Source organism: Galeopterus variegatus, unplaced genomic scaffold (genome assembly GCF_000696425.1).
Source record: "Galeopterus variegatus unplaced genomic scaffold, G_variegatus-3.0.2 Scaffold289, whole genome shotgun sequence".
Taxonomy (NCBI): Eukaryota; Metazoa; Chordata; class Mammalia; order Dermoptera; family Cynocephalidae; genus Galeopterus; species Galeopterus variegatus.
Genome location: NW_007726400.1, coordinates 175,834 through 201,029, shown reverse-complemented (window position 1 = coordinate 201,029; position 25,196 = coordinate 175,834). Strand labels below are relative to the sequence as shown.

The following is a 25,196-nucleotide window of genomic DNA, read 5'->3' as shown; positions in this document are numbered from 1 at the left end:
AAGAAGTCAAACTAGCTTACCCTGAAGGAGATACTTAAATCAGAAAAAAATATAATAATGTAAATGGGCAAGTTTAAAGTTCCCCCTCGTCCCTATTACCCAGCAGAGTGGAAGCTCATGAGAAACATAAGATTAATAATACAGCATAAAGAGTTCTTTTTTTTTTCATTTTTGAGTATAGACAGTAAACTTCAGTTTCTTTATGGTTGCATTAAAACTATGTTAAATACCAAACAAGTTTTAATCACTATTCCACTAGATTATTGTATTTCAACATTTTAAGCAATCTTTTTTGCTCAAATGAAATTTACACCTGCTTTTATGATTTTTGACCCTGTTTTAACAACATACATAGCTAAGTATTAAGATAACTTAATTTATGTAGTAAGGGATACCTGAATGTAAGAATTCACACTCTATAGGGGGAAGAACAAAGGCAAATTTTGATAAAGAGATGTTCATATGGATTATTAAAACTGCGAAATGTGACCTTACCGTTCTGCATACCCACTGTCCCGGGCGAACCTCTGAAATGCGCCCATGGGGTCTGAGCCTGTGCTTAAGATGAATACCAGGGGAGTGTTGCATGACATATCTTGATACAGAGTAGCCAGGTCCACAGGTGGCGTCTCTATGAACTGTTTTCCAAGATTTTCTATCACAAAGTCTGTAAGAGCAAAAACCACCTGAAAATTGAAAAGAAAAAAACATTAAAAAAACAGTATGTTGGATGAAGATCCTTCATAATTTTATCCTATTTTTCCCCTTCAACTCCTCAGAGAGTGGCGCCCTGTGCTTCTGTACCTATTCTCTCTTCATTGGGTACATGTCTTCCTATAGACATAATTTGGTGGATTTGTACACTAAACATCTGCTGACAACCATGGTCCTTATGACCCGTTGAGCAAGAAGAACCATTGGGTAAGGGGAAAGTCTGTCATCATTCCATCTATCTACAGACCTCCTGTCTCCCCTTCCTTGCCTACTTCTGTCCTGTCCCTTTCACATTCTCATGAACTTTTCTTTCAGTCCCTACATTGTCTCTTTCTGCATTATCGATCTCTTCCTCTCTCTTTGATCTTCCTGTCATCATACAATTAGGCTTTACTGTATCCTTACAACCAAAATCAAAACAAAAGCTTTCCCCTTGATTGCAGCTACCCTCCCAGCTACTATTTCATTTCTTTGCTCCAATTCACCAGCCAACTTTTCAGAAAATTGACTCCATATCTTCTTTATCTCTTTATCTCTTATTTACTCATCAGCCTCTTCTGACCGTCCTTAGGAAGCAGCCTTAGCCTTGATGATCATGCCCATGCCTCGCCATTTCCTACCAATCTGTTTCTTTCACTGATCCCAACCTATCCTCACCTACCCCATTCCTGTTCTTGCAAACCTTGCCCCTCCCAAGCTCATGTGGAGCCTTTGTGTAAGACAGTAAAATATATCCCCTGTTCAAGCTACTTAATGTGCCAGAAAGCTGTCGTGATAAATATACAACATATAGTATCTATAATGTAAATGGCTCCCCAAAGGTTGTGCAGTGCACATCCCACACAATTTTAAGCAGCAGCTGTGCTTTAACCTTAGCCCTCCATTAGAAATTAACATTATTCTGTCCAAATAAGACTTAACATATATATATATATATATATTTTTTTAATGCTTTTTGGGGAGAGGGCATCCTGACTCGGTCCGGGGCCATGGCCTTGGATCACATCCTTCTGTAGTCAACCTGGGAAAAGGTGTGACATTATTCTGTCCAAATAAGACTTAACATATATATATATATATATTTTTTAACGCTTTTTGGGGAGAGGGCATCCCGACTCGGTCCGGGGCCATGGCCTTGGATCACATCCTTCTGTAGTCAACCTGGGAAAAGGTGTTCACATGCTTGCCCACGTAAGTTAGGATGTATTATGGTAGTAACTACAAAGGTGACATAGTCCCGAAGGAACTGCCATGCAATGGGGCCATTGGGGCTTAGTTCTAGCTGTGTCACTGTATGACTAAGTATAATTCAGTTAATCTTTCCAGCACCAATTCCTTTATTATTTTTATTTAAAAATGATTTGATTATATGAACTATTTGCTTCTTACTTTGCTAAAAAGTATTCCTAGAGTTTATAATAAATGACGACATACAAAGCACTAATAATTTATTTCTTGGAGCTGCTAGGTAAATAGCAAAATGGTAACACACTCATGAAATGCTTTTGAACTGAAAATATTACAGAAATATTTCTCTTGCCAACCAGACAAACTGTCATTAATATTATATAGAGATGTGGGTTTCCAATGGCTTTATCACAAGCTATTGGTTACATGTGCACTTTCTCATATGTATGAACTAATTTTCTTTATGAAACATTTCAATAATGCAGAAAATAAATTTACATAAAAACACCCTTGGTTAGGCACTAGTTAACCAATACAAACCTAGTAATACATATATCCAAGAACATGGTTAAATACATCATAGAATACATAAAGGACATATATCAGTCAAAGCTATTGAGCTGAGGGTTCCTGTAGAATTAGCATGCCGTTTCCTGTCTTTTGATTTGGCCTAGTGCTATTTGTCTCTCCAGGGATGTCCAGGGTTAAGGCTTTTTAGGTGGAGGGAGAGGCAGTCCAAAAGAAGTGAGTATGTATGCCAGCCCAGGAGTGTGTGCCTCGTTACCATTGCTAAATGGTCCTCCCACTTTCATACTAAGTGGCTTAGAGTTCTTTGCTGTTTACAATAGTGCATTAAAGATATTGTCCATGCAATAGACAACATAAGAACTCCTATCTCACTCACTCAGCCCAGAGGCTTCTTGGATTGTAATTGTTCTAGTCAGTGCAAGTGAAACAGGCCTGCTTCCTGATATTGAGCCCCTCAGGAATATAATGGCCTGAACAGAGTGCTCCCTTATGACTGAAAATATGCTGAGCTGGCAGAATATGGAATATTTCCTGGCTTGGCATTTCTTATTAGTTCTTCAGCTTCAGTTTGTGTGCACTCTGTATCTAAATATCCTCTCTTTCAGACTCTTTATCAGATTGCACTCCATCCGAGAAAGTCTTGTCATTCCACAGTGGACTTAACTCTAGTTATTCTGTGGTCTTTCTCTATGTGCTCCCCTGTCCATGCTCCTGTGGGATCGTAGATAGCTTGGTTCTCAGGGGGTCCTTCATATCACATGGCTGATCAACTTCTCCCCGTGACTCGTTTGGAATTTTGCTGTTTTTATTCTCATGAAAATCTCTATGGCAATAATGGCAAAAATTTGCTGTGGAAATGCTTCAGATTTCTGATAATCTCTAAGATCTAGATAGCCAGGCATTTCTTGAAGATCACCCTCTGCAAATCCCGTGTCTGGGTTGCAGGATCAGAGAATGTACAATCTCCTTCCTCTTTATCATTGAGTCCTTTCCTAGGAGTTTTTCTCACTTCTCCTTTTATAAATTGAGTTTCCCAGTTCTGACATATGTGACTCCATTACATTTTGCTTAGAGTCTTTTTCTAGCTCCTCTGCTTGATTCTTCACACAGTCTCTGGCTGAGTCTCTCAGAGCATTTTTCAGTTTCTCCTTCTGATCAGAATGCAATGGGCATTCCAATAGGAAATTCCTGAATTCAGAGGAATACTTTTTTGAAGGCATTGGTGGGTTGATGGTGCACAAATTTACCCCCGAGAGGCTCTGTGCCTGGGGATTTCTCACCCAGAGGAAGGGGGCAGTTTTGTTCTTTCCTTGTGATGAGAAAGTAAGCTTAAATATTTTGGAATGATGACTTCCAGCTCATCCTTCATAGTGACCAAACCCCATTAAAGCTATAGTGTATCAGATGAAGAATAAGGGCCCTGGGTGACCTACTGAAAATGTGCATTTCAACAGAATCCTGTGTTTACACTTCTTACCATCAAACTCAAGTTTCTGAGTCCTAGAGAAGAAATCGAGAGAATGTTGAATGGAATAAGGAGGTGTTTTTTTCCCCTGTAGAAGGTTGATGGATAGGCCATTAAACTGGCTGTAGGAACTACAGTACCTCAAACTTAAAATTAGTAATAATAATTATACATTTTGGTAGTAGCATTATCAGCAAAAATCCATAAAGGTAAACTTTCTTCCTCAAGTTCAGTATTAGTCTTCCATGATTTATTTAATTTTTCTATGTCTTTTTTCACCTGATCCAAACAGTGACTTAAAACAGTGTTTCTCTTGAGAGAGAAACACTCAACAAACTAGACATAGAAAAGACCTTCTTCAATCTGATAAAGGATGTCTATGAAAATTCCACAGCTAGCATCATACTTAGTGGTGAATGCTTGAATGCTTTTCTTCTAAGATCAGGAACAAGGCAAGGCTATCTGATCTCATAACTTCTATACAACATTGTACTGGAGGTTCTAGCCAGGGCACTTAGGCGAGAAAATGAAATAAAAGGCATCTGGATTAGAAAAGAAGAAATAAAATTATCTCTATTTGCAGATGACATAATTTTATAAAAAGAAAATGCTAAGGAACTCAGTCAAAATCTATTAAAACTAATGAACAAGTTTAGCAAGATTGCAGGACACAAAAATATTTAAAAATCAATTGTATTTTTATATAGCAGCAATGAAAAAACCAAGAATGAAATTGACTCAGTCTGTTTTGTGCTGCTATAACAGAATATCTGCGATTGTGTAATTTACAAAGAAAAGAAATTTATTTGGCTAATGGTTCTGGAGGCTGGAAGTCCCAAAGCATAGCACCAGTGTCTGGTGAGGGCCTTCGTGCTGCATCATCCCATGGCACAGAGTGAAAGGGCAAGAAAGGCTGAGAGAGCAAGAGAGCAAGAAAGGGCTGAACTCACTTTTATAACAAGCTCACTCTTGTGATAACCATCCCACTACTGTAACAACAACACTCATCTGTTCATGAAGGCAGAGCCTTCGTTACCCAATCACCTCTTTTTTTTTTTTTAAAATAAACACTTATTTGTACATCTTTCTGGATACAGTGTGTTGTTTCAATTCATGCAGATACTGCACAATGATTCACTTAGATAGCATAGTTTTATACACATTAATCCACCACTTTCTCTCCCTTCTGGCCTCTGGTAACCATTATTCTACTCTCTATTTCTATGAGAAGGACCTTTTAAAAAACGTTTAGAATGCACGTATGAGGGAGACCACATGTATTTGTCTTTATGTGCCTGACTTACTTCATTTAACATGATGGTTTCCAGTTCCATCCATGTTGCTGCAAATGATAGAATATCATTTCTTTTTATAGCTGGAGAGTGTTCCATTGTGTATACATTTTTTATACACTGTGTATACAGTTTTTTTATCCATTCATCCATTGATGGATATTAAGGTTTATTCCATCTCTTGGCTATTTTGAGTAGCATTGTAATAAACATGGGAGTGCAGGTGTGTTTTTGACATATTGATTTCATTTCCTTTGGGTCAGTAGAGGGATAGCTGAGTAGTGTTATAGCTGGGTAGTAAGGTAGATCTATTTTTAGTTCTCTGAGGAATCTCCAAACTGTTTTCCATAATGGCTGTACCAATTTACATTCCCACCAACAATGCAGAGGGATTCCCTTTTCTCTGCATCCTCACCAGTATTTGTTACTTTCTGTCTTGTTGATAATAGACATTCTAACTGGGGTCAGATGATATCTCATTGTAGTTTTAATTTGCATTTCCCTGATGATTAACGATCTTGAGCATTTTTTTCAAGTGCTTGCTGGCCAATTGTATGTCTTCTTTTGAGAAATATGTTTGGGTCCTTTGCCTATTTTTAAATTGGGTTATTTGTTTTTCTGCTGTTGAGTTGTTTGAGTTCCTTATATATTCTGGATATTAGACCTTTGTCTGAGTGTAGTTTGCAAACACTTTCTCCTATTCTGTAGGTTGTGTCCTCACTTTGTTGACAGTGTCCCTTGTTGTGCAGACCTCTCCCTTCCCTTTCCCCCTTCCCCCTCTATTTACCCTAGATTTCTTCTCTCCTTCTGAAAGACTAATGGTTACTCTGTTGTTTTGTTGCCTAGATGATCTGTCCAATGCTGAGAGGTGTGTTCAGGTCCACCAATATTATCATAGAGCAGGTGCTTCTTCTGTCACTCTGGAATGGGCTTTGTGGAGAGAGACATCCTCTTCTTTTCTTTGGTCTGTGCTGGAGACTCTCCTTGTGTCAATGTATTCCAGTGGCTGGCAGACCATCTGCATGGTGGTTGTGGTGTCCAGGTGCTTTTGCAGCAGCCGTGTTTATTGTGGTGGCTGTGGTGGGCCACCTATGTGGAGGTGATGTTTTTGGCATACTCCTTGGTGCTGGTGGTGTGCCTGGTTGTGGGAGTGGGGTCTGGTCCCTGGTTCTATGCCTCAGGTCCCTAGGCAGGCCCCAAGGCACTGGTGGTGTGTCTGGTTGTGTGGTGGGGTCCAGTCCCTGCTCTATGCCTGAGGACCCTGGGCGGGCCCCGAGGTGCTGGCACTGTGCCTGGTTGTGGGAGGGGGACCTGGTCTCTGGCTTCATGGTTCATGTCCCCAGGCAGCCACTGAGGCACTGGCAGTGTGCCTGGTCAGGAACTAATTTTTTGTCCTTTGCTTACTTCTAAAGTGGAGGGACTTCCTGTGGGGACCAGTACTTAAGCTCTGTGGTTGAGCTAAATTGCTGCTTTGCTGCTGCTTCCCTAGGGAAGGCTTTTTGTGCAGCTCAGGTTATAACGGTTGACTTTATAGGTACTTCTGGCTCTCCAGAGACCCTGTGCACCTGGATTGTGTAGAAACACTGGTCTGGGCCTGAGTCTTGTCAGCAAACTGCACCCCCTGCAGATCTGCATTCCTGACCAGTCTCCTCTGAGTGGTCCTATGCTGATTGGGGTGCAGATCAGTTGTCCTTGCTCTGCCCTAGTTTTCCCCCAGTGGGCCTGTTTCCCCCACCGCCTGTGCTGCAAACACTTCCCATGGGGTAGGCTGTGCACCAGTCCCTTGTGATGACTCACCAGCCTCTGAGTGGATCCTTTTTTTCAGTTATGGTTCCTGACTCCTATGTGGGTCCACGGAACCCTATAAGTGGTCTTGCTGACCTGGGGCCCACCAATGCCCTCTTCTGCCCTGCAGCCTCCAAGCAACTTCTTCCAAAGGGCACAGCTATGGCTTTTGCTTGCTCCTGCTCCATGTACTTAGCAGCTCCAGCCTGGAAGTGGCTGTGGCTCAATATGCCCCTCACAGTTTTTTCTTTCTCTCATCATGGTCTCTCCTGCCTTCTAGCACTCCATGTCACTCCTTCATTCCCCTGAGCTCTAGTATCCCCAGCTTGGCTCTCGTTGCTCTTTAATAGTTGTAAATTAGTTGAATTGTGGGAGAGAGTAACACTGTGGAGTGTCTATTCTGCCATATTGACCACAAGTCTAGTCCAACTTTAAAACAGGAAGTTCTCTGCTAACTACATTTCTGTCGTTATTAAGTACCCACAAGACACTAAAAACTTGTTTATGCTTTTTGTTTTTAATTCTTCCCTCCCAATCTTGCTTGATCGCCATCTTGACCAGAAGCCTCAAGTAACATCTTTTAATATTTGATATGTCTTATATGGTCATTGTATTTATTGTTGTCTTGTTAGATTTGTCCTTTAGTCTTCAACTAAGGATGTAAGCAGTTTATGCACCCACAGCCCCTATGACATTGCAGTATTCTGAGGTTGTCTGTGAACTTACTTTACTCATGAATTATGTACCTTTAAATGTTTTCCTATTGCTTCTTAGCATCATCTTCTTTTAGATTGAGGAACTCCCTTTAATATATCTTGTAAGGCAGGTCTAGTGCTGATGAATTACCTTAGCTTTTATTTGTCTGGGAAAGACTTTATTTCTCTTTCATATCTAAAAGTTAGTTTTGCTGGATAGAGAATTCTTGGCTGACAATCTTTCTCCTTCAGTGCTCCGAATAGCTCATCCCATTCTCTTCTGACCTGGAGGAGTTCTGCTGAGAAATCTGCTGAGAAATGTATTGGGGCTCCATTGAATATTATGTGTTTCTTTTCTCTTGCTGCTTTCAGTGTCCTTTTGCTGTCTTTGGTTTTTGATAATTTGACTATGATGTGCCTTGAGGTGTTCCTCCTTGGATTAAATTTGATTGGTGACCTCTGAGCTTCCTGTACCTGGATGCTGCCATCTTTCCTGGTACTTGGGAAATTTTCAGCCATTAGTTCCATGAATATGCTTTCCACATCTCTTTGTTTTTCCTCTCCTTTTGGTATGTCAATTATGTGGAGGTCATTTCACTTGAGGGAGTCCCATATTTGCTGTATTTTTGTTACATTTTCCTTTTTTTTTTCTTTTTCTTCTTCTTGATAATTTCATATGTTTGAGTTTGCTGATTCTTTCCTTGGTTTGATTAAGTCTACTGTTGGAGCTTTCTATGGAGTTTTTCAGTTCAGATACTGTAATCTTTATTTCTAGAATTTCTACTTTTTAAAAAATTGATTCCTTTGTCAAGTATCTCATTCTGCTCCTGAGATGTTTTCCAGATATCATTTAATTTTCTATCTGTATTTTTTGTGACTCCCTGAACATCCTTAAGTGTGTTATTCTGAATTCTCTGTCAGATATTTCCTAAATTTGCCATTCCTCTAAGTCCATTGCTGGTGCTTCATTTGTTTCCTTTGATGGTGTAATATTTCTCTGTTCTTTCTCTCTCTTTGTGTTTTTACATTGATGCCTGGGCATTCGAAGAGACTACTACTTTTTCTAGGTTTTAAAGGTGTTCTTTGGTGGTATTAGACCTTTATTGGCTAATCTCAGAGTTTTGTCTCTTTTTTTTTTGTTTTTTCAGTTCATGTTGGATTATTAGCTATCTCCACCACTTAAATGCTGCATTGAAACTAATTTGCTGTCCTTTGGTTAGTTCTAAAATTTGGGGAACTTCCTGTGGGGACCAACACTTGAGCCCTGTGGTTGAACTAAGTTGCTTCTTATTGATGATTCTCTGGGGAAGTCTTTTTAGATTCTCAGATTTTAATTGTTGGCCTTTGAATCACTTGCAGGTGTTGTTAGGTCAGATACACCTGGGGTACGTAGAAATTCTGCGCTGGGACTGAGTCTCTCCAGCAAACTTCACCTCTTGCAGTTCTACTGCTCTGACCAGTCTCCACTAAGTGGGCCTGTGCTGATCAGAGGGCAGATTAGCTGTCCACGCTGTACCCCAATGATCCCCTGGTGGGCCCAGCCTTCCCCTCATACTCCAAATGCTTCTTTTGTGGTGGGCTAGGATGGGTCCCTCCTGACGACTCACTGGCCTCTTGGTAACTCCTTTCTTCAGTCGGCGGCAGCTTTAGTGGGTCCACAGGAATATTATCAGTGGTCTCATTGGCCTGGTAGCTGGTATAGCATGCTCTGAGGCCCTCTTCTCCCCTGCAAACTCCAACAACTTCATGCAAGGGGCTCAGCTGCAGCTTTTGCCTGCTCCTGCTTCATGTGCTCAATGGGCTGGCTCTGAGGTGGCCAGGGCTTGAATTTGTTGGAGCAGCTCCTTCTTCTTGCTGTGGCTTCTCCTGCCTTCACGAACTCTGTGGGTCTCTCCTTCTCTTCCCCTAAGCTCCAGAGGTCCTAGTTAGGCAGTCTGTGCTTTTTAATAGTTGTGAATTGATTGGTTGTGGGGGAGAGTGTCACTGTCTTGGTGATGTCACTCTCCTCTCAACATTTATTAGGCCAATTTTGTTTCATTGATACACCTACCCACTCCTTCAGCTCCCAGGATTATTTTGAGGCTCTCATTCATCATATCATCTTATCCTTAAGTAATTCAGTATATTTCTATAAAACAAAGAGTCTTTAAAAAAGTATAATCACAGTACTGCAATCATATCTGAAAAAAATAATAATTCATTAAAATCACCAAATATGTATTCAGTGTTACCTTTCCTTAATTAAATTATAAACATGCATTTGTATGTTCAAGTAATAGCAAGTTTATTTATTTTTTTGTTGCTGGCTAGTAAGGGGATCTGAACCCATGACCTTGGGATTATAAGGCTGTGCTCTAACCAACTGAGCTAACCGGCCAGGTAAAATCAGGATCTAAATGAGGCTTATACATAGAGATTGGCTGATTTCTCTCCTAAGTCCCTTCTAATCTGTAAACTTCATCCTTCATCTCCTTTTTCCCCTTGCAAAACAGATGAACAAACAAAAAACCAAATAAATAAACAAAATGTGTTGCTGAAGAAACCAGATAGTATGTCTTGCAAAACTTTTCAGTCGAGAATTTTCTAGCTTCAATGTCTTAATGTCTAAAACTCCCTTTTCTTTGGGACTCATGCTGTCTAGTTACCCTCTCGTTTTTGTCACCATTCAACCTGGTAGCCACTGTCCATATTCAATGAAAACTTTCCACCTGGCTCACAACCCTCCTTTCTATTATGTCTGTTCTATTGAACAAAGTGTTACTAATTTATCAACTGCATCACAGGCATTGTCTTGCCATTATTCAATGTGAGGCACCAAGTAACAAGCTGATAGAGTACTTGTTATCTCATGGGAATTACGCCAGCAAGGCTGGCTTCCCATTTGCCTGTCTCCCCCTTCTCCTTCTCCTTGAGACCTGAACTTTGAATGAACCCGTGACCCTGAGAACTTTGTAAAGGAGGACTTTAAGCTCTTAGTTTGCTGATAAGTAGTTAGCCATGAACCTTCAAGTGCCATGGCAACAGAAAGTGTTCTATAAACAGCTTTGTACCAGACATAACTGCCTTAATCAGCATAATATGTTATTTTTACTGGCTTATAAAAAGAACCTAAAATAAACTAAGGTGCTTCTCAGGCCAGCAGCTTGGGAAACCCTCCTGACCCCATAAACATGACTCTTCGTTAATTCTTGTCTCCCCTTGGGTACTGGTCCTCTACAATCCAAGATGACACAACCCAAGTTCAGGCTCCATGTGGTCATTCAACATTCTAACCTCACAGTTCCTTCTTCCCATGACACTTCATTCTCCTAGTGTTCTTCCTGCCTCTCTATTCCTTCCTTCTCATGGGCTCCTCATCCTTTCTCTCTGCCTTTTAAAAGTTGGTGCTTGTCAGAGTTTCATCTGTTGCTCACCTGTCCTCTTATTCCGTTAGGTGTTATTCCTCTACAATACCAACAACTCTCATCTCTATTTCTAACCCACATTTCTCTCTAGAGTTTCTTACCCATGTACGATCTGGATTCCAGACTGCTATCCACTCTGATAGCTGACAGGCACTGTAGACTCTGACATCTTTCTCTCATGCATTTCTCCTATAATGTTTGCATAGTTGATGGTAAAACTATCATCTTTGGCACCCAAGCAGAAACTGAGAGCCACACCAGTTGCTTCATTTCCACATCCCCCCTCATCTCTCCAATCTACTACCTCGGCCTTAATTGAGGCTGCCATAATTTCTTACACAGACTACTTTGATAGTCTTCAAACATGTCCTGATCAACATGATTTTGGATTCTTCAAATGCCTCCTCTCCATTGTTGCCAAGATCTGAAAGGCCTATCGATTCCCTGCTAAAGCCCTCCAACAGACCCCTGTCTTTTCTGGCAGTTGGCACAAGTGTCCTGATGGTACACACCAGGGAAAGGGTGGCCAGGTCCTTGGTTGGCTCTTCAGACTTTTGTTTAATCATTTTTTATATAAAATATTATGTTCTAGTAATAACATGAAGTCTCTCTTTTTTTTAAAGCCACCTCCCCAACTTGGCCATTGTCTCAAATAAATTTATGAATCATAACCAGCTGGTGAGCTTTAGGAGAAAGAATATAGCACAATCCTTTAATTAAATAAAAATAACCCTACCTTTTCTTCTTTACAACATTTAATAAGGATTAGCTTTTGGAAAGAACTCAATTCTGGACTCCAAAAATTTTGTTTTGTGGTGGCCCATTCCTGTGTCATGAATTGCTCTTCCTGTTTCATTTTCGAATAGCCTTCCCATTCCTGTGGGTTAATAAAAGTCTCAAAAGATCCTGGAAACACAATTTTAAAAGACACTTTCATTAGAGTTGCTTTGACTTTGAAATTGGGAATTAAAGAAAGATCTGTACATTTACTATTAGCTTTAACCACAAAACTTAAATACATTTACTCTCCCCTACTCAACTGAATCAAAAATTAAAGAATTTAAAGTGGGACCAGAAAACAAAATCCAAGAGCAAACCACTTACAAAAAACAAAAATAAAACAAAATAACAGAGAGGTTAAAAATAAAAGGAGAGGCTTCTAGTCAAGATGATGGAATAGATGGTCCCCAGCATCACTCTCTCCCATAAATCAACCAATTTACAATGATTAAAATGCAACAGCCCCCTCCCACAACCAGGCACACTGCCAGCACCTTGGGGCCTGCCTGGGGTCCTGAGGTATGGATCTGGGGACCAGACCCCCCCACAACCAAGCACACTGCCAGGGCCAAGGAGTATGCTAAAAACATCACCTCCATGTGGGTGGCCCACCACAGCCACCACAACAACCACAACTGCTGTGAAAGTGACTAGATGCCATTACCACCACACAGATGTTCCTCCAGCCACTAGACTGCATTGACACAAGGAGAGTTGGCAGCAGAGACCAAAGAAAAGAAGAGGATGTCTCTCTCCACAAAGCCCATTCCAGAGTGACAGAAGAAGCATCTGCTCTATGATAGTATGGGGGGACCTGAACACCCCTCTCAGCATTGGACAGATCATCTAGGCAAGAAATCAATAGAGTAACCATTACTCTTTCAGAAGAAGAGAAGAAATCTAGGGTTATCACAGGGGGGAGGAGTGAAGGAAAGGGGGATGGGGAGAGATTGGACAAGGGGCATAAAAATAAGTATGATTTGTAACAATATATGTGCTAGTAATATTGATTTGATCAACATATGCCAACGCTGAACCCCTAAAATATGTATAATCAATTATGATTCAATAAAAATTAAAAAAAAAAAGAAAAGAGCAATGACAGCCAAGCTGGGGCCACTAGAGCTCAGGGGAAGAGGAGGAGAGACCTATGGAGTGCATGAAGGTGGGAGAAGCCATGATATGAGAAAGAAAAAAACACCAACCATTTCATGCTGTGGAAACTTTAAGGAAGGCTGGAGCTGCTGAGCGCAGGGAGCAGGAGCTAGCAAAAGCCGCAGCTGTGCCCTTCAGATGAAGTTGCATGGAGGTAGCAGGGGAGAAGAGGGCCTTGGTGGTCCCCAAGCCAGCAGTACCACCAACAGGGTTTCTGTGAACCCATATAGGACCGAGGAGCCACAGCAACTGAAAAAAAGGAGCCACTCAGAGGCTGATCTCGAGGGACCAGAGCATGGTCTGTCCCATGGAAAGTGTTTGCAGCACTGGCGGTGAGGGAGATGGGTCCACCAGGGGAACACTAGGACATAGCAAGGACAGCTGATCTGCCCCCCAATCAGTGCAGGACCACTCAGAGGAGACTGGTCAGGAATATAGAATTGCAAGGGGTACAGTTTGATGAAAAGACTCAGGCCTAGACCAATGTTTCTATACAACCCAGGTGCACCAGATTTCACCAGATCTGGTAAGTAACTATAAAGTCAACCATTAAAACCTGAGCTGCACCAAAAGCCTTCCCTAGGAAATCATCAGCAAAGCAGCAATTTAGCTCAACCACAGAGCTCAAATACTGGTCCCCACAGGAAGTCCCTCCACTTTAGAAGTAAGCAAAGGACAACAAATTAATTCCAGCATGGAGTTTAAGTGTTGGGAACAGCAAATAATCCAACACAGAAATGAAAGAAAAGACAAAATACCCACAACCAGAGACACAGTTTGATAACTAGTAAAGGTCTCATTTCACCAAAGAACACCTATTACACCTAGAAGGACTGGAAGTCCCCTGGGCTACCAGCCAGAAAGAGGGGAGGGCTGGGGGCCTCAGCCTTGCCCCTGATACCCCCAACCAGTCCCAATGATGAGGGCCTCAGGCCGTAGCCGCACCCCCCCAACAAGTGCAACCACCCCAGCGATGACCACCGAGCCACTGCAGGAAATGCCCTGGGCTCTCTCAAGTCAGGGTGGTGGTGGGGCCAAGGGCCTTGCCCACGTACCCCCTTCATGAACAACCAGCCCAGCCATGACCATCGAGCTGGGGCAGTGGGGGAAGACGGCCTTGGTCATGTCCCCCCCTGACTAGCAACCAGCGCAGTGACAACCACTGAGCCACCACAGGAGGTGCCCCAGGCTCTCCCAAACCAGGGTGGTGGGGGACCGAGGGTCTCGGCCATGCTCTCCCACGCTCAACCAGCCCAGTGACGACGAGCAAACCTCAGCAAGAAGGGCCTCAGGATCCTGAGCTGGAGTGGTGGGGGGTGAGGGCTATTGCCACACCCCCTTGACATCTGCACCCAGCCAGGCAATAACCAAGCCACCACTGGAAGCCCCCTGGTCTCCCCTGTGGGAATGTGGGGAGTGCCATAGGCCTTAATCCTGCCCCTCCTCCTTCCTCCTTCTTCCATCCCATTTCCTTTCCCTTTCCCCTCTCCCTCTCCCTCTCAACTGCTCTGCAACAACATCATAGAATATAAAAAGTAATATTAATAAAATTAAAAAAAAATAAAAATAAAAGGACACACAGAGATACATCAAGCAAATGTGAGCAAAAAGAAGATTGAAGTGATGAGTAATATTGGATAAATTAGAATTCAAGGCACACAAATGGGACAAAATAGGTCAAGTTATATTAATTAAAATGCAAATTCTATAATAAAAACACAATATAATGAAGCTATATGTGCCAGAAAATAGCACAAAAGTACATCAGTCACTATTGGAGGAAGAAGAAAAAGCAGAAAAAAACATAACAGTGGTGGAAAATAACATGCAATTATCACTTCATGACAGATGAAGTAAATTCAAAATTCTGGAGGATATAATTTGTATTTTTTTTTTTTTCAGTGGCTGGCCAATTCAGGGATCCGAACCCTTGCAGTGTAACCAACTGAGCTAACTGGCCAACTCTGGCATATATAATTTGAACAGTATAAATAATAGACAAATAAATTGACATATATACTTCATGCAATAATAAACAGAATATATCATCTTTCCCCCCCACCTCTCAGCCATAGAATATTTATAAGAAATTATCGTGCATTTTATATGAAGGTTAGGATCATAGTTAGCTCTTACAACGCTTGTAACATATAGTAAGAATTAGCATTGAAATTTCTATAGGTGCAGGATGCCTGGTGTTTCTCAGCCATAGAATATTTATAAGAAATTATCGTGCATTTTATATGAAGGTTAGGATCATAGTTAGCTCTTACACGCTTGTAACATATAGTAAGAATTAGCATTGAAATTTCTATAGGTGCAGGATGCCTGGTGTGCTATAAACTTCACAGAAAGCCAACACAGTCAGTGTGTTCTTCAGTGATGAAACACATTCCCTGGGCTGAACATTAGGTAAAACTGTTGACTTGCATTTCAGGCTGGAAAACTATTTTCTCTAGCTGGCCGGCTGGAGCTCTCCTCTGAGGGCCTAATAACAGCAATCAAAGAGCTGATGACACTTCAAAATTTAGTGACACTTATGACCATGGCCCTGGAGTAGTGTTCACCTTTGCAAGACGTCTAATTTCTCTATGTACTATAGACAGTTACATGGACACACCATGCCACAGTGCTCTTTAGTTGAAGGTGGTTGCATAACTCTGAGGACCAGGTAGCAGAATCATTCATTTCTAAAGGACTACTTTTCCCCTGAGGTTCTCATTATTTATTGTATAATCACTAGGACTCTGGCTAATAAAACAGAATCTAATAATTCATATTTTAAATGGTAACTCTCAACTAATAGGACACAATGCACTTAGAAATCATAAAAGACAAAAGATTAAGACCATTAGGAAGTTTTTGAAGGTAAGAATGACAGTGGAATTAATTATGAAACATTACCTGCAAAGATCTAAAACTCATTTTTAGAACACCAGCCATCCTGGCATACATGTATTGCAAACTTCTATAATTCTGTAGTATTTCTGGAATAAACCTTGAAATTTAACAAATGAAAGCAGGAAAGTTTTTTCATATTGCTGAAATTTTAGTCCTAATTGATAGGGATAACAACGGTGCCTTGCATTAAAAAATAATGAGTTATCCCCAGAGTTACTTTGCTTTTCAACTTCCACACTTCCCTCTTTCTTTGCCTCTGTGTAGATGAGGCTCCATCTAGCCCGTTCTGTTTATGGGTCTGTCTTTAACTGTCCATCTCTGGGCTTCTCCTATGAGTATTTTTCTTTTTGTGTTCTACCTTTTCCTCTAGCCGTCTTGTTTAACTGGTGCATAATATAGAAACACAATTTTTATTTGATGCGTTTATTGAAGAGCATTTTTTCTTAGTCTTTATTTAGAAGTCAAATGAGTATATTAGGATCCCAGGAATTCTGGTTCATGTAGACTTTAAACCACCACTTACTGGATATATTTAGTTAAATAAATATAAATATTAGAAGTATAAGAGTAATTACTTAAAAAGTAGAAATAGAACTTCAAGTCAGTAGAGGGGGAAATAAATAAAAAGAGTGTGGACAACCCACCTGAAGTCAAGAAAGAAGAAAAAAAGGAAGCAAAGAAAAAGCCTGGAAAAAGATCCCTAAAAATACAATGATAGAAGTCAGTCAAAACTGATCAGTTTCTCAATTTCATTAATATTGACATTTTCGACCAAGTAGTAATTTGTTGTGGAGGGGTGTTCTGAGCATTGTAGGATATTTAGCTGTTTCCCTGGCCTCTACCCAGTAGATGCCAGTAGCACCAGCCCAGTGTGGCAAACAAAAATGTCTCCAGACATTACCAAATGTCCCTTAGGGGACAACATATTCCCCAGTTGAGAAAAACTGAAATATATCAATAACCATAATAAATACAACTGGATTAAAACTTGCCTGTTAAAAAAGACATTCACACTCCTCAAAACACAACAAAATCCCACTAACAGTATATCAGAAGCAAGATGATGACACAAAAGAATTGAAGTGGAGTGTAGAAATATATAGAGGGGAAATACCAGCCAAAAGAATAGTATTAATGTTATAATATTAATATTAGAAAATATATTTTAAGGGCTGGCTGGCTAGCTCAGTTGGTTAGAGTGTGGTGCTGACAACACCAGGGTCCAAGGTTTGATCCCTGTACTGTCCAGCCACCACAAAAAACAAACAAATGAAAAAACAAAAAATACATTTTAAGGCAAAAAAGCATTTTTCAGAGTAAAGAGGAATATTATTTAGTAAAAAAGGAACAGTTTACTAGGAAGATAATAATTCTAAATCTATTTGTATATAATAGCACACTATCACAAAGTATAATGGGAAAAATTCCAAAATTACAAAGGGAAATTGCCATAGCGGAAAGCCTCAATATACTTCTCCTAGACTTTGACAGATCAAGTATAAAAAACATTAGTAAGAATTTGTATATAATAGCACACTATCACAAAGTATAATGGGAAAAATTCCAAAATTACAAAGGGAAATTGCCATAGTGGAAAGCCTCAATATACTTCTCCTAGACTTTGACAGATCAAGTATAAAAAACATTAGTAAGATAAACACCACAATTAATAAGTTTGAGCTGTAGGTCACATATGGAACCCTGCATCCAAGAAATAACATCCATGGAACATTTTACATAAAACTGAACATGACCTAGGGTACAAAAAAAGTCTAAATGATTGCAAAAAATCAATTTTAAAGCAAACCATGAGCATAATTTCCATAATATGATTAAATTATAAACAGTAAAGAGATGGTCCCCCAAATCCTAAATGCTTTTGAACTAACAAGTGTACTTTTAGAATTGAAATGGCTACATATTAAAACTTGTGGGGAAAATTAATAAAGAACGTTATAATTCAGAGCAGTGGTTACTTGGGAGAAAAGGGAAAGTGGGAGCCTGAGGGGATCCTGGGATGCTGGTACTGTTCTACTTCTTGATTTGGGTGGTGGTTCATATCCATATGATAGTAAATAGATTTGTGCACTTTTTTGTATGTATAGTTTGTGATAGTAAATCAAGTTGTACAATTTTGATTTGTGCACTTTTTTGTATGTATGTTTTCAATAAAAAAGTTAAAAAAGATACAGGATGCAGCTGAAGCAATACTTAGAGGTAAATTTACACCTTTAAAATGGATGTAATAATAAATATGAAATACTGAAAATTCATGGGCCAAGCATTCAACTCAAGAATTGTGACAAAAAGCAATTCACATGGGCTGGCCCGGTGGCGCACTGCTACAGTGCGCCACTTGGGAGCACGGTGGCGCTCCCGCCGAGGGTTCGGATCCCACATACAGACCGGTTCCCGCTCACTGGCTGAGCGAGGTGTGGGCGCAACACCGAGGGTTGCGATCCCGTTGCCGGTCCGGTCCGGTCTGGGCGCGACACTGAGGGTTGCGATCCGTTGCCGGACACGAAAAAAGACAATGTGGCAGTAAGTAGCCAGGGAACTTCAGGCTTAGGCAGGCGTTCCTATTTGAAGACAGAAAGAAAATGAAAAATAATTCACGAAGACAACCAAAATATCCACTTTCTCCTTGTCTGAGTGAAAAATCAAGCTCTAATAGTTTGTTAAAAATAACCATTTTCCTAGGACAATTAATAAGATATGGTAAAAAAAAAAATAGTGTTGAATCAACTCTACCTGTGGACCTTTGCACAGAAGTGCAGCTTACGAAAAATTTTCAGGTTGACATTTACAGAATGTGAAGTTAATCTGGTGAAAAGTTAAAATTAAATCTGTTGTCTACTTCTAGCCTGTTCTCCAATATCCCTCACCAGTCTCTTCTCACTTCCTGAATATTCTTATGGTTAATAATTTTTGTTCTACAGAACTAGTCTCCAAATTAGATTCCCAGATGTTCTCACCCCTAGAAGATGGGGAAATCTGGGTGGCTATGCAAAATGTAGCAAGAAAAGTGGCAATCTCATTCCAACTGTGATGAGTGAATATCTAATCATTTCAGACATTCCTAGAAATTTTGGGGGAAAGTATTATGCCATCTGGCAATATTCCATGAAGCACTTACATGTGGGAAAACAGTGTTAGAAGAGACAGAGAAACAGCTGTGATTGCTGACAAACTAGTCCTTTGAAAATTTCCTGAATATATGCCTGGAATTCTGTACTACATTTTAAAATGTGTTTATTGAGGTACAATTCACATACCATGCAATTCACTCCTTTAAAGCATACAATCTGATGATTTTTGTATATTCACAGATATGTACAACCATCACTATAGTCAATTTTAGAACATTTAATCTCCTTAAAAAGAAAGTGTGTACACTTTAGCTTTTCCTCATTGTCCTCCAGACCTAAGTGACTACCAAACTAATTTCTGTCTCTATAGATTTGCCTATTCTGGACACTTCATATAAAACAAATCTTATAATATTAGGCTTTTTGTGACTGACTTCTTAGCTTAATGTTTTCAAGATTCACCCATGCTGTGGTATGTATCAGGACTTCATTCCTTCTTATGGTTGAATAATATTCCTTGTATGGATGTACCACATTTTGTTCATCCATTCATCAGTTGGTGGACATTTGGCTTGTTTTTACCTTTTGACTAGTATAAATAATGCTGCTATACATATCTGTGTCCAACTTTTTGTGCAGACATATTTCTTCATCTCTCTTTGATATACACTTCGTAGTGGAATTGCTGGATCATATGGTAATCCTATGTTTAATTGTTTGCCAGACTGTTTTCCAAAGCAGCTGCACCATTTTTCAATCCAGTTACTAGTTTATGAGGGTTCTGATTTCTCTACATTCTCATCAACACTTGTTATTTCTGTCTTTTTGATCATAGCCATCCTGGTGTGTGCGAAGTGGCATTTCCTTATGGTTTTGATTTGCACTTCTCTGATGCATGACGACATCAAACATCTTTTCATGTGCTTATCAGCTTTCCTTGGATAAACATCAATTCAGATCCTCAGTCTATTTTTAAATTGGGTTGTCTTTTTATCATGGAGTTGTAAGAGTTCATATATGTATATATTTAAAACCAGAACATTTATTATGTGACTAATTATTGAAATTCTTAAGATAAACTGGATGCTGAAACAGTTGCTGTCTTGGGTTTAGGTGTTGTTCCTTTATGGGATCCATGCCTGAAACTGCGTTATACAATTTCTAGGTGCTTCATTGTACCAGTCCCAGTGGTATTTTTAGTCTTGGTACTCCAGTTATGTTTTTTCGTACACTTAGCAGGATAGCCACATTTGCCACAGGTCAACTTCTGAAGGTGGTAGGCCTTAGAACCACAGAAGTGGCACAACGTGTGTGTTTTATTTTGATGCTTTCCAAATGATGACGTTCCCTTCATCATCTCTCTTCTGTGGCTAAAACCAAAGGGACTGGAAGAGAAGGCACTTTTGCTATATCATAGTTCTTTACATATTGTAGATACACGTCCTTTATCTGATATATGATTTGTAAATATTTTCTCCTATTCTGTGGGTTGTCTTTTCACTTTCTTGATGGTATGCTTTGATCAACTACCAGTTGATCTATTTTTTTCTTTTTGCTCATGTTTTTGGTATCTTATCTAAAGATCCATTATGAAATCTGAGGTCATGATTTACTCTTATGTTTTCTTGTAAGAGTTTTATAGTTTTTCGCTCCTATATATAGGTCTTTGGTCCACTTCAATTTTTATATATGATGTGACATAAGGGTCCAACCTCTCTCTTTTGCACATGGCTGGATATCCTGTATAGCTGATCCAGCATTATTTGTTGAAAAGACTACTCTTTTCTCATTGAGTAGTCTTGGCACCCTTGTCAAAAATTAGTTGACCATAGACATGTGGTTTTATTTCTGGACTCTCAATTATATTCCATTTATCTGTATGTCTATCCTGTATTACATTGTTTTGATAACTGTTCCTTTGTAGTAAGTTTTGAGATAGGAAAGTGTAAGTCCTTCTACTTTGTTCTTTTTCAAGAATGTTTTAGCTATTCTGGATACCTTGCAATTGCATTTGAATGTTACAATAAACTTGTAAATTGCTACAAAAAATCATGGGGCTTCTGATATGGATTGCATTGAATCTATTAATCAATTTGGGGAGTATTGCCATCTTTTCAACATTAATTCTTTGATCCATGAACATAGTATGTTTTCTTATTGATTTAGGTCCTCTTTAATTTCTTTAAACATGTTTTGTAGTTTTAGAGAATGTTCTGAACTTCTTTTCTTAAACTTATTTATAAGTATTATTTTCTTCTTGATGTCATTGAAAACAAAATTGTTTTCTTAATTTCATTGGCATATTTTCCATTGCAAGTGAAATACAAATAAATTTTGTATATTGATCTTGTATCTTGCAACCTTGTTGAACTTGTTTATTAATTCTAGTAGTTTTTTTTAGTAGGTTTCTATATACAATATTTCTTCCTTTCCAATCTGAATGTCTTTTATTTTATCTTCTTTCCAAATTGATTGACCTCGCAAGAACTTTCAATACAATGTTGAATACAAGTGCTTAGAGTGGACATCCTTATCTTGTTTCTGATCTTAGGGTGAATGTATCCAGATTTTCAACATTAAGTATGTTGTTAACCTTGGATTTTTATATATGCTCTTTGTCAGGTTGAGGAAGTTTTCTTCCATTAGTTTCTTGATGGTTTTTATGATGAAAGAATGTTAAGTTATGTCAAGTCCTATTTCTGTTTCTACTAAGATAATCATGTGCTTTTTTCTTTTTTATTATATTTATGGTGAATTATACTAATTAATTTCCAGAGGATAAATTAAGCTTGCATTCCTGGGATAAATTCTACTTGGTCATGGTGTATAATTTTTTAAATATGTTGCTGAATTCAGTTTACTAGTATTTTATTGAGATTTTTTGCAGTCATACTCAAAGAGACACTGGTCTGTAGTTTTTTTTTCTTGTAATGTCTTTGTTGGTTTTGGTATCAGGGCAATGCTGGCCTCATAGAAGCCAGAATTCTCTTGGAAGAGTCTTAAAATTTTAGATAGAAATCAGTGGTGAAGTTATCTGTACCTAGGCTTTTCTTTGTTGTAAGATTTTTGATTACTAATTCAATCCCTTCACTTGTTAGGGAACTAGACAAATTGTCTATTTCTTCTTGACTCAGTTTTGGTAGGTTGTGTTTTTCTAGGAAGTTGTTCATCTCATGTAATTAATCTAATTTACTGACATACAATTTTTTTATAGTATTCCTTTTAAATTCTATTTGTTTCTGAAAGGCCAGTAGTAATGATTTCTATTCATTTCTGATTTTAGTAGTTTCAGCCTTTTCTCTATTCTTCTTGTGTGGTCTAGCTAAATGTTTGTCAATCTGGCTGATCTTTTCAAAAAACCAGCTTTTGGTTTTATTAATTGTCTCTATTGCTTTTGTATTCTCAATATCATTAATTTCTCTACGTATTGTTTTCTACCATCTGTTAGATTTAGTTTTAGTTTGCTCCTTTTTTACCCAGTGTCTTAAGGAGGAAGTTTAGGTTATTAATTTGAGATCTTTCTACTTTCCTAATACAGGCATTTACAACCATACATTTTCCTCTAAGTGCTACTTTAGCTGCATTCCATAAGTTTAGTTTGCTCCTTTTTTACCCAGTGTCTTAAGGAGGAAGTTTAGGTTATTAATTTGAGATCTTTCTACTTTTCTAATACAGGCATTTACAACCATACATTTTCCTCTAAGTGCTACTTTAGCTGCATTCCATAAGTTTTGGTAGGTTATGTCTGCATTTTCATTCAACTCTAAGTATTTTCTAATTTCCTTTGATCCATTTTTTTTGAATATGTTGTTTAATTCCCACATATTTGTTAATTTTCCAGTTTCCCCCTACTATTGAATTCTAGCTTCATTTAAATGTGATCAGACAATATACTTTGTTGGTTTTATGGCTGCCATTGTACTTAATTTTTTTTCTATGTACTTCATTTCTTTTTTGTTCCTCTGTAACTCCTTTACTACTTTATTTGCAAAAGTTACTATTTCTTAATGTAGCACTTTAATTTCTTTAATGATTTTTTACCCTTTTAAAGTTATTTCATTAGTGTTCGCTCTACATCCTATCTTGCAGAATCAGCTTCGGATATACACTAACTTAATTCAGATGAGATGTAGGAACAGTGCTCCCATATAGCTCTATTCCCTTTCCTCCCTTTTGGTGGTATTATTGTTTTATATTATATCTATAAATGCAAGAAATCCAACAATATGTGTTATAATTACTTTATATAACAGTACATCTTTTAAAGATACTGAGAGAAGAAAGGGAAATAAATATATATTTCTAGCTTTTGTTATATTAATCTCCTTATTTATATTTTCTTGTTATCTTCATTTGTTCTTTTGGATTCAATTTACTACCTGGACTCATTTCTTTAACTCAATACAGCTTTCTCCCATTCACATTCTTTGTGTTATTTTTGGCAAATAATCACATTCTTATGTGTTATATGCCCACCAATATTACATACACATTGTTTTATAGATTTTTTTTGAAATCAGTTAAGAGAAGGAAAGAGAAAAAATGCATTTATATTGCCTTTTATAATTATGTAATTATCATCATCTGTACTCTTTTATTTCTTATTTTTGTTTTTTGTTTTTGTGGATTCAGATTATTCTCTGAGGTCACACAATTTCAGCCTCAAGAACTTCCTTTAGTGTTCTTTGTAAGGCATGATTACTAGCAACAAATTCTCCTGACTTGTTTTTATGTGGGGATGTTGAATTTATTTCACTTTCATTTTTGAAAGATAGCTTTGAAGGATATAGGATTCTTGCTTGCCAGTTTTTTTCTTTGTGCATTTTGAATATGTTATTCCATTTCCTCCTGGCTTTCATTGTTTCTGCTAAAAAGTAAGCTGTTAATCTTACTGGGGGTTCCCTTGTAAGTGATCAGTCATTTTTCTCCTGCTGCTTTCAAGATTTTTCTTGTTCTCATTGGTCTTTAGCATTTCTACTATGTTGTTTCTGTTTGTGGATCTCTTTGTGTTTATCCTCCTTAAAGTTTATTGAGCTTTCTGGATGTGTAGATTATTGTTTTTCAGTAAATTTGGGAAGTTTTCAGCCATTATTTCTTATAACCCTTTTTCTGGTTCTTTCTCTCTCTCTTCTCCTTCTGGGCTCCTTTGAAGTGATTCTTGCTGCAATCAATATTTGGGGTTTCTTCTGATCCAAGGAAGGCTTCTCCCAGCACCTTCTCCCAGATTTTCTCTGGCAAACCAGCTAGCTTACAGTTTAGTCTTTATGTCCAATGATTCCACCAATCTCCTCCCAATTGCATTTCCCCACTATCTCCATTGTTTTATAGAGCACACTTAGGCTTATACTTTTCCACACTCTGTTCAAAATGAATTCAGTTACTCTGGGAAGGGATTAAGAGGTATTAAAAGCAGCTATTTTATAAGCTGCTTCTCCCACCCAGACAAAATCTCAAAGTCACGGGCACGGATAATGCTGTACTTTCCTCAGAATCATACTCCTGCTCTAGGAGCTGAGCACTCCATGGATGGAAAGACAGTAGCCTCAGGTCTCTTCTGCTTTCCTCTGCAATTGAGGAACCACCATCTTAGGAGCTGGGACCACAGTGATGCTGCACCCAGTGTGGAGCCTCAGTCCCCCAAGTGAGGGTTGAGTGGAAGAAGGCAGCCAATACCTTTTGGCTGCACTCACATGGAATTTAATTTCAGCAACAGGATGAGAAATGCTGATGTCCTGCTCTTCCTCAGAACATAGCCCTTTAACTGGGAGTGGGGAGGAGGTAGAAGTCTTGTGCTCTTTGCTGCATCAGTCTGGAGTGGAGTTCCCATCTTACCGAGCTGGGAGCAGGAAGAGAGGAAGTGAGTCCACAGACTCTTGCTGTTCTTACTGAGTTCTAGCAAGTTTTCTTCATTTGCTGCATGTCTTGGGACCATTTCCAGAGACTTTGAATGGTCCTTATATAATTTTCAGTTTTTCCGGTGAGCAGGTGCTGTAGATTGAGTGTCCCCCCAAAACTTGACCCTGACTGTGACAGTATTAAGAGGGTGAGAAATCCTATTATGATAATTGAAAAGTGGGGCCTTGAAGAGGTGATTAGTTTGCAGGACCATGCTGTAGTGAATGGATTAAAAATGGTGGTCAAGAGGGAAAATGGCGGCGGGTCTGGAGCACCCGTGTCGGGAAACAGCGCGATCCTGAGTG

General features: G+C 39.0%; 1 protein-coding gene across 1 annotated transcript in view; it reads right to left on the bottom strand.

Annotated features, from left to right (window-relative positions):
• Positions 1 to 25,196, bottom strand: part of DNAH6 (dynein, axonemal, heavy chain 6) — a gene marked incomplete at its 5' end in the record, with an annotated part of 237,332 nt that overhangs the window by 46,666 nt on the left and 165,470 nt on the right. The window contains 4 exons of the mRNA XM_008567062.1: positions 496 to 686; positions 11,808 to 12,060; positions 12,479 to 12,489; positions 18,448 to 18,486. Coding sequence (XP_008565284.1) covers positions 496 to 686; positions 11,808 to 12,060; positions 12,479 to 12,489; positions 18,448 to 18,486 — 494 coding nt within the window. The remainder of the gene's footprint in view (positions 1 to 495; positions 687 to 11,807; positions 12,061 to 12,478; positions 12,490 to 18,447; positions 18,487 to 25,196) is intronic.